We start from the raw sequence: 9,065 nt of genomic DNA, 5'->3' as shown, positions 1-9,065 counted from the left end.
GAGGCTATATACAGGGGGTACCGGTACAGAGTCAATGTGGAGGCTATATACAGGGGGTACCGGTACAGAGTCAATGTGGAGGCTATATACAGGGGGTACCGGTACAGAGTCAATGTGGAGGCTATATACAGGGGGTACCGGTACAGAGTCAATGTGGAGGCTATATACAGGGGTACCGGTACAGAGTCAATGTGGAGGCTATATACAGGGGGTACCGGTACTGAGTCAATGTGGAGGCTATATACAGGGGGTACCGGTACAGAGTCAATGTGGAGGCTATATACAGGGGGTACCGGTACTGAGTCAATGTGGAGGCTATATACAGGGTGTTACGGTACAGAGTCAATGTGGAGGCTATATACAGGGGGTACCGGTACCGAGTCCATGTGGAGGCTATATACAGGGGGTACCGGTACAGAGTCAATGTGCTGGGGTACAGGGGGTACCGGTACAGAGTCAATGTGCTGGGGTACAGGGGGTACCGGTACAGAGTCAATGTGCTGGGGTACAGGGGGTACCGGTACTGAGTCAATGTGCTGGGGTACAGGGGGTACCGGTACCGAGTCAATGTGCTGGGGTACAGGGTAATCGAGGTAATTTGTAATGTGACTATGCATAGATAGTAAACAGTGGGTAGGAGCAGAGTAAAAACAATGTAGATTGCCAGGGTGGCCATATGAATAGTTGTTCAGCAGATTTATGGCTCGGGGGTAGAATCTGGTAAGGAGCCTTTTGGTCCCAGACTTGGTGCTCCAGTATTGCTTGCCGTGCGGTAGCAGAGAGAACTGTCTATGACAGTCAGTTTCTTGATGGGCGCATGACACAATTGCGTCTCGGAGCTCTACGGCTTGGTTTTTGCTCTGACAAGCGTTGTCAACTGTGGGAGCTTATATAGACAGGTGTGTGACTTCCCAAATCATGTCCAATCAAATTAATTTACCACAGGTGGACAATCAAGTTGTTGAAGTATCTCAAGGATGATCAATGGAAACAGGATGTACCTGAGCTCAATTTAGAGGAAAAGAGGTCAAATAGAGCAAGAAGTAGAGTCAAATGCTTCTTTTTTAATTTGATAGAAAACCTGAGAAATACATACATATATTCTTGACATTATATAGTAGAAAGTATATTTACATATTTACATGCTTTTTATTTTTTCCATTGGAAATGCTAGAAATGTCACTCAACTAGTAAGTCATATTGTGTAACAGATACTGACTTTGTACATTTGTACCATTCAACAGTGTAAACATATATTTAGGCAGTCTTCAGGCAGTCTTCAGGCTGTCTTCAGGCAGTCTTTAGGCAGTCTTCAGGCAGTCTTCAGGCAGTCTTCAGGCTGTCTTTATGCAGTCTTCAGGCAGTCTTTAGGCAGTCTTCAGGCAGTCTTCAGGCAGTCTTAAGGCAGTCTTCAGGCTGTCTTTATGCAGTCTTCAGGCAGTCTTTAGGCAGTCTTCAGGCAGTCTACAGGCAGTCTTCAGGCAGTCTTTAGGCTGTCTTTAGGCAGTCTTTGGGCAGTCTTTAGGCAGTCTTCAGGCTGTCTTCAGGCAGTCTTCAGGCAGTCTTCAGGCAGTCTTCAGGCAGTCTTTAGGCTGTCTTCAGGTAGTTTTCAGGCAGTCTTCAGGCAGTCTTTAGGCAGTCTTCAGGCAGTCTTCAGGCTGTCTTCAGGCAGTCTTCAGGCTGTCTTCAGGCAGTCTTCAGGCAGTCTTTAGGCAGTCTTTAGGCAGTCTTTAGGCAGTCTTCAGGCAGTCTTCAGGCAGTCTTTAGGCAGTCTTCAGGCAGTCTTCAGGTAGTCTTCAGGCTGTCTTCAGGCAGTCTTCAGGCAGTCTTTAGGCTGTCTTTAGGCAGTCTTTAGGCAGTCTTTAGGCAGTCTTCAGGCTGTCTTCAGGCAGTCTTCAGGCAGTCTTCAGGCAGTCTTCAGGCAGTCTTTAGGCTGTCTTCAGGCAGTTTTCAGGCAGTCTTCAGGCAGTCTTCAGGCTGTCTTCAGGCAGTCTTCAAGCAGTCTTTAGGCAGTCTTTAGGCAGTCTTCAGGCAGTCTTCAAGCAGTCTTCAGGCAGTCTTCAGGCAGTCTTCAGGCAGTCTTCAGGCAGTCTTCAGGCTGTCTTCAGGCAGTCTTCAAGCATTCTTCAGGCTGTCTTTAGGCAGTCTTTAGGCAGTCTTTAGGCAGTCTTTAGGCAGTCTTCAGGCAGTCTTCAGGCTGTCTTTAGGCAGTGTTCAGGCAGTCTTCTTTGCATTCCTCCAGCTCTCTCTCTCTCTCTATCGAGTTCTCACCTGAACTGGTGTCATTCATTTCACTGCACACTCCTGAAAGGACAAACAATCATTATCCATATATCATTAGTACATATATCATTACTACATATATCAGTAATACATATATAATGTACATATAGTAATATACATATTACTGATATAATGCTGATGTACTGATATAATACTGATGTAATACTGATTTACTGATATAATACTGATATACTGACATAGTACTGATATAATACTGATGTACTGATATAATAATGAAATACTGATATAATACTGATGTACTGATATAATATGGAAATACTGATATAATACTAATGTACTGATATAATATGGAAATACTGATGTAATACTGATGTACTAAGTATTGCTCTGTTGAGAAAGATTCATATGGATCAGTTAGTGTGTATTGAATCTGTATTGAATCTGCATATGTTGTCCTCACCTTCGGTTTTTCATTATTTTCTCAATGGTTTTCTTGGCAAATGGAGCTTCTGGATTCAGACACTTCTTCCCTTTTCCGTTCTTCAGAGTGACACTGAATATACAAGGAGAGAGAGAGACTACTGTTAGAAGTTAGCCTTCACCACTTTCCAACTGAGCATATAGAGAACTAATATTATCCTACCAGCAGGTGTACAAATAAATAGCAACATTTACCATTGTGTCCATCTACTGAGCTGGTCACAATATGCACTGATATTAATATGGTACAGACAGACAGACAGACAGACAGACAGACAGACAGACAGACAGACAGACAGACAGACAGACAGACAGACAGACAGACAGACAGACAGACAGACAGACAGACAGACAGACAGACAGACAGACAGACAGACAGACAGACAGACAGACTTCTTACATGATCTCCATGTTCCTGCAGGAGTGGCTGGAGGTGTAGACCTCGAGCTTCTCAATGTGAAGAGGTTTAACCCGGTTCACCAGTCCATTCAGACACAGGCACCGAGCTTTAGAATGACCCACCTGGCCTGGAGATGACAAGAAAAGTTTATGGCAGGTTTGGTTTTGGCATTATTGCAGCTAAGAACTAAACTCTTCAGTCAGAAATCAAACCTATTATTTTATTACACTTCTCCCTGGTTTTGCAAGTCAATTCATATGCTACAGATTTCTAATAAAGATGTCAAAGATATTAGAAATATAATTGAAGATTTTTCAGAGATGTTACCTTCAACATTGACCAGGAACAGACAGGCCAGGAAGCTGATGAGGACTGTTGATGTCATCGTGTTGGTCATGGATACTGCTTCTTCAATTTATTTTAGAGTCTGGATGGACAGCTCAGTCAAGTGATGGAAGTTGTGAATGGAGGAGAGAAGTGATAGAAGTTGAGAATGGAGGAGAGAAGTGATAGAAGTTGAGAATGGAGGAGAGCTTGGCTTGTATTTATACTGAATTCCATGCCCTCTCTGGCAGTCATCCAATGAGAGTGGGAGGAAGATGAAAGCAGGGGGTTTTCCCTTTTCTCTGCTTCTCCTTTCACACTAGACATCTTGTTTCTCAGAAACACTCTCTGACAGTGAACCAGGAGGCATGTTGAAGGCAGGGGGAAACAGCCTCTCTGACAGTAGACCAGGAGGCATGTTGAAGGCAGGGGGAAACAGCCTCTCTGACAGTAGACCAGGAGGCATGTTGAAGGCAGGGGGAAACAGCCTCTCTGACAGTAGACCAGGAGGCATGTTGAAGGCAGGGGGAAACAGCCTCTCTGACAGTAGACCAGGAGGCATGTTGAAGGCAGGGGGAAACAGCCTCTCTGACAGTAGACCAGGAGGCATGTTGAAGGCAGGGGGAAACAGCCTCTCTGACAGTAGACCAGGAGGCATGTTGAAGGCAGGGGGAAACAGCATCTCTCACAGTAGACCAGGAGGCATGTTGAAGGCAGGGGGAAACAGCCTCTCTGACAGGGAACCATGAGGCATGTTGAAGGCAGGGGGAAACAGCCACTCTGACAGGGAACCATGAGGCATGTTGAAGACAGGGGGAAACAGCCTCTCTGACAGGGAAACAGGAGACATGTTGAAGGCAGGGGGAAACAGCCTCTCTGACAGTAGACCAGGAGGCATGTTGAAGGCAGGGGGAAACAGCCTCTCTGACAGTAGACCAGGAGGCATGTTGAAGGCAGGGGGAAACAGCCTCTCTGACAGTAGACCAGGAGGCATGTTGAAGGCAGGGGGAAACAGACTCTCTGACAGGGAACCATGAGGCATGTTGGAGGCAGGGGGAAACAGCCTCTCTGACAGGGAACCAGGAGGCATGTTGAAGGCAGGGGGGAAACAGCGTCTCTGACAGTAGACCAGGAGGCATGTTGAAGGCAGGGGGAAACAGCCTCTCTGACAGTAGACCAGGAGGCATGTTGAAGGCGGGGGGAAACAGCCTCTCTGACAGTAGACCAGGAGGCATGTTGAAGGCAGGGGAAACAGCCTCTCTGACAGTAGACCAGGAGGCATGTTGAAGGCAGGGGAAACAGCCTCTCTGACAGTAGACCAGGAGGCATGTTGAAGGCAGGGGGAAACAGCCTCTCTGACAGTAGACCAGGAGGCATGTTGAAGGCAGGGGGAAACAGCCTCTCTGACAGTAGACCAGGAGGCATGTTGAAGGCAGGGGGAAACAGCCTCTCTGACAGTAGACCAGGAGGCATGTTGAAGGCAGGGGGAAACAGCCTCTCTGACAGTAGACCAGGAGGCATGTTGAATGCAGGGGGAAACAGCCTCTCTGAGAGTAGACCAGGAGGCATGTTGAAGGCAGGGGGAAACAGCCTCTCTGACAGGGAACCAGGAGGCATGTTGAAGGCAGGGGGAAACAGCCTCTCTGACAGGGAACCAGGAGGCATGTTGAAGGCAGGGGGAAACAGCCTCTCTGACAGTAGACCAGGAGGCATGTTGAAGGCAGGGGAAACAGCCTCTCTGACAGTAGACCAGGAGGCATGTTGAAGGCAGGGGAAACAGCCTCTCTGACAGTAGACCAGGAGGCATGTTGAAGGCAGGGGAAACAGCCTCTCTGACAGTAGACCAGGAGGCATGTTGAAGGCAGGGGAAACAGCCTCTCTGACAGTAGACCAGGAGGCATGTTGAAGGCAGGGGGGAAACAGCCTCTCTGACAGTAGACCAGGAGGCATGTTGAAGGCAGGGGGAAACAGCCTCTCTGACAGTAGACCAGGAGGCATGTTGAAGGCAGGGGGAAACAGCCTCTCTGACAGGGAACCAGGAGGCATGTTGAAGGCAGGGGGAAACAGCCTCTCTGACAGTAGACCAGGAGGCATGTTGAAGGCAGGGGGAAACCGCCTCTCTGACAGTAGACCAGGAGGCATGTTGAATGCAGGGGGAAACAGCCTCTCTGACAGTAGACCAGGAGGCATGTTGAAGGCAGGGGAAACAGCCTCTGACAGTAGACCAGGAGGCATGTTGAATGCAGGGGGAAACAGCCTCTCTGACAGTAGACCAGGAGGCATGTTGAAGGCAGGGGAAACAGCCTCTCTGACAGTAGACCAGGAGGCATGTTGAAGGCAGGGGGAAACAGCCTCTCTGACAGTAGACCAGGAGGCATGTTGAAGGCAGGGGGAAACAGCCTCTCTGACAGTAGACCAGGAGGCATGTTGAAGGCAGGGGGAAACAGCCTCTCTGACAGTAGACCAGGAGGCATGTTGAAGGCAGGGGAAACAGCCTCTGACAGTAGACCAGGAGGCATGTTGAAGGCAGGGGGAAACAGCCTCTCTGACAGTAGACCAGGAGGCATGTTGAAGGCAGGGGGAAACCGCCTCTCTGACAGTAGACCAGGAGGCATGTTGAATGCAGGGGGAAACAGCCTCTCTGACAGTAGACCAGGAGGCATGTTGAAGGCAGGGGGAAACAGCCTCTCTGACAGTAGACCAGGAGACATGTTGAATGCAGGGGGAAACAGCCTCTCTGACAGTAGACCAGGAGGCATGTTGAAGGCAGGGGGAAACAGCCTCTCTGACAGTAGACCAGGAGGCATGTTGAAGGCAGGGGGAAACAGCCTCTCTGACAGGGAACCAGGAGGCATGTTGAAGGCAGGGGGAAACAGCCTCTCTGACAGTAGACCAGGAGGCATGTTGAAGGCAGGGGGAAACCGCCTCTCTGACAGTAGACCAGGAGGCATGTTGAATGCAGGGGGAAACAGCCTCTCTGACAGTAGACCAGGAGGCATGTTGAAGGCAGGGGGAAACAGCCTCTCTGACAGTAGACCAGGAGGCATGTTGAATGCAGGGGGAAACAGCCTCTCTGACAGTAGACCAGGAGGCATGTTGAAGGCAGGGGGAAACAGCCTCTCTGACAGGGAATGACATACTCCATAACCGTACAGGGTTTGAATTACAGGGGGGGGGGTCACATAATAGAAATATCAGTGTGAGCCCCCTCCATATCAACATCTTGCCACCATCAAAACTCAATGTATAGATCGAACCCTGTTCCCATAAAATATCTAAACAGTAAGGGAAGCATGTTGGAGGCATGATATGATCCAAGCTGGCTGAGCAGCACTGAAGAGGACCTTGCATTGCATGACCAAATCCTCCCTGATATTCTGTTGAATGAGAGACAACTATACATTTTCCTGAGAACTCAAAAGACGAATCTCATGTGCAAATACATTCTGGCTATGTAAAAATGTAAAAATGATCCTTATCAAATGAACACTTTGCAGGGAGTTGGTAACAGCTCCACAGTAGCTGTACAATATAACACAAATACCATAAAACAAATGCAATATTGTGTTTGTGTTAGTAGAGTCTGAATAATGGATAAAAGTACAAGGTTCATTGTATCAATCTGGTATATGTATAACATGAATTGATTCACCTAATCAATAAGAGGACTGTGTTAACAGTAGACTACTGTAGAATAACTGACTGGGTGACAAGCAGATACTGTGGAAAGGGTCTCATTCCCAGGAAAAAGGTTGTATTGTTGAAAAAGGGACAAATGAAAGTGAAACTGAAATGGAATACAGGCCTAGTTCCCTCCTTATTGAAGGAATGTAGTTTCAGTTCTGGACTTTCCCTTTCAGCTCTAACATCTGGTCGGTTTCAATCAAAATCAAATCAATCTTTGTTTGTCACATGCGCCGAATACAACAAGTTTAGACCTTACCGTGAAATGTTTACTTTACAAGCCCTTTTTTTCCAATACCTCACAAAGATGGGCACTGATTGGTTAAAAAAAAGAAGAAAAAAAAGCAGACACTAAATATTCCTTTGAGCATGTTGATGTTATTAATTACACTTTGAATGGTGTATCAATACACCCAGTCACTACAAAGATACAGACGTCCTTCCTAACTCAGTTGCCAAAGAGGAAGTAATCCGCTCAGGGATTTCCCCATGAGGCCAATGGTGATTTTAAAACAGTAACAGAGTTGAATGGCTGTGAAAGGAGAAAACTGAGGATGAATCAACAGCATAGTTACTCCACAATACTAACCTAAATGACAGAGTGAAAAGAAGAATGTCTGTACAGAATAAAAGATGTTCCAAAAGATGCATCCTGTTTGCAACGAGGCACTAAAGTAAAACCGCCAAAAATGGGGCAAAAAATGTCCTAAAAAAAAGAAGTATATTTGGCGCAAATACAAGACATCACTGAGTGTCACTCTTCATATTTTCAAGCATGGTGGTGGCTGCATCATGTTATGGGTATGCTTGTCATCGGCAAGGATTTCAAATGAAACGGAATAAAGCAAAGCACAGGCAAAATCCTAGTGGAAAACCTGTTTCAGTCTGCTTTCCACCAGACACTGGGAGACACATTCACCTTTCAGCAGGACAATAACCTAAAACACAAGGCCAAATGTACACTGGAGTTTCTTACCAAGACGACATTGAATGTTCCTCAGTGGTCTAGTTACAGTTTTCTTATGTATCATTCATTTCTACTGGCCACGAAATAATCATCTGAAACACAGCAAAGGCGTCCAACAAATGTGTAGAGTCACAAGCTTGATGTAGTCATTCCGTGTGAATATGGGACCAACTACTTTACTTTTTACTACTTTAATACACACATAAGTGAATTTGTCCCAAAACTTTTGGTCTCCTATTCTTTTGGTCACACACACACACACACACACACACACACACACACACACACACTAGTGTGAGTAAAATGACTAGCTCTCTCATGTGCGCAACAGGGCGTAGATTTCTGACATACCATATGTCTATATTTACCTTTGCTGAGTTCCTTCTTCTTCACCCTTATTGACTGTATCATGTGCAATGGCGGTGTTTGCTAAAATAACAATAGTGTGGTTGTTTCTGTCACCAGCATCACATCAGATAAGGCGCCTCTCAATGTTGTGTCAAAGACTATGTACTAAAAGTGTTGTAATTTCTAAACGGTTATATGGTTAAAAAATACCCTCAAATTAAAGCTGACAGTCTGCACTTTAAACTCACAGTCATTGTATCATTTAATATCCAAAGTGCTGGAGCACAGAGACAAAACAACATCAAAACATTCACTGTCCCATTACTTTTTTGGAGCTCACTGTATTTGTCCTTTGTACTCCTGCAGGGATACCAGATCCTGGAGTTTTATGTTGGCTCAGAGGGAATTCCTTCTTGATCCTCAGGGATCGTGGGAAATGTGTTTTATGTAGTTGATTTAATGCACCAGATTGAAGACATCAGTGAGAAGGTAGAAGTCTGTGAGGTAGACCTTTGAGAAGTGAAACTACTCTCCTTTGATTCCTCAGGCTGTTTTCCCTTTACTTCTATTTTTACTTGGTCCTCTGCCACACAGCCCTGTTGGGTGTTACAGACACAC

General features: G+C 46.3%; 2 protein-coding genes across 2 annotated transcripts; both read right to left on the bottom strand.

Moving 5' to 3' along the window:
- Positions 1 to 1,044: 1,044 nt before the first annotated feature.
- Positions 1,045 to 3,694, bottom strand: LOC115126431 (C-X-C motif chemokine 11-1-like). Its single transcript, XM_065026879.1, has 4 exons — positions 3,452 to 3,694; positions 3,125 to 3,251; positions 2,705 to 2,797; positions 1,045 to 2,304 (listed from the first exon to the last, which is right to left on the bottom strand). The coding sequence occupies exons 1-4, from the start codon at positions 3,519 to 3,521 to the stop codon at positions 2,292 to 2,294; spliced, it is 303 nt and encodes a 100-aa protein (XP_064882951.1). The 5' UTR covers positions 3,522 to 3,694; the 3' UTR covers positions 1,045 to 2,291.
- Positions 3,695 to 4,133: 439 nt separating this feature from the next.
- Positions 4,134 to 6,543, bottom strand: LOC135574815 (adhesive plaque matrix protein-like). Its single transcript, XM_065027017.1, has 3 exons — positions 5,810 to 6,543; positions 4,667 to 5,756; positions 4,134 to 4,565 (listed from the first exon to the last, which is right to left on the bottom strand). Exons 1-3 carry the CDS (start codon positions 6,541 to 6,543, stop codon positions 4,134 to 4,136), a joined length of 2,256 nt encoding a protein of 751 aa, XP_064883089.1.
- Positions 6,544 to 9,065: the final 2,522 nt, after the last annotated feature.

The sequence above is a fragment of the Oncorhynchus nerka genome, linkage group LG13, assembly GCF_034236695.1.
Source record: "Oncorhynchus nerka isolate Pitt River linkage group LG13, Oner_Uvic_2.0, whole genome shotgun sequence".
Lineage (NCBI taxonomy): Eukaryota > Metazoa > Chordata > Actinopteri > Salmoniformes > Salmonidae > Oncorhynchus > Oncorhynchus nerka.
Note: the sequence above shows the minus strand (reverse complement) of the source record. Positions and strands in the feature narration are given on the sequence as shown.

Excerpts from the sequence above, each read along its gene's own strand:
- LOC115126431 (XM_065026879.1), bottom strand. The coding sequence starts at position 3,521 with ATGACCAACACGATGACATCAACAGTCCTCATCAGCTTCCTGGCCTGT. Across the intron at positions 3,252-3,451 it reads GTTCCTGGTCAATGTTGAAG|GCCAGGTGGGTCATTCTAAA; the intron begins GTAACATCTCTG and ends TGTCATCTCCAG. Across the intron at positions 2,798-3,124 it reads TGCAGGAACATGGAGATCAT|TGTCACTCTGAAGAACGGAA; the intron begins GTAAGAAGTCTG and ends TTGTATATTCAG.
- LOC135574815 (XM_065027017.1), bottom strand. The coding sequence starts at position 6,543 with ATGCCTCCTGGTCTACTGTCAGAGAGGCTGTTTCCCCCTGCATTCAAC. Across the intron at positions 5,757-5,809 it reads AACATGCCTCCTGGTCTACT|AGAGGCTGTTTCCCCTGCCT; the intron begins GTCAGAGAGGCT and ends GTCTACTGTCAG. Across the intron at positions 4,566-4,666 it reads AACATGCCTCCTGGTCTACT|AGACGCTGTTTCCCCCCTGC; the intron begins GTCAGAGAGGCT and ends GTCTACTGTCAG.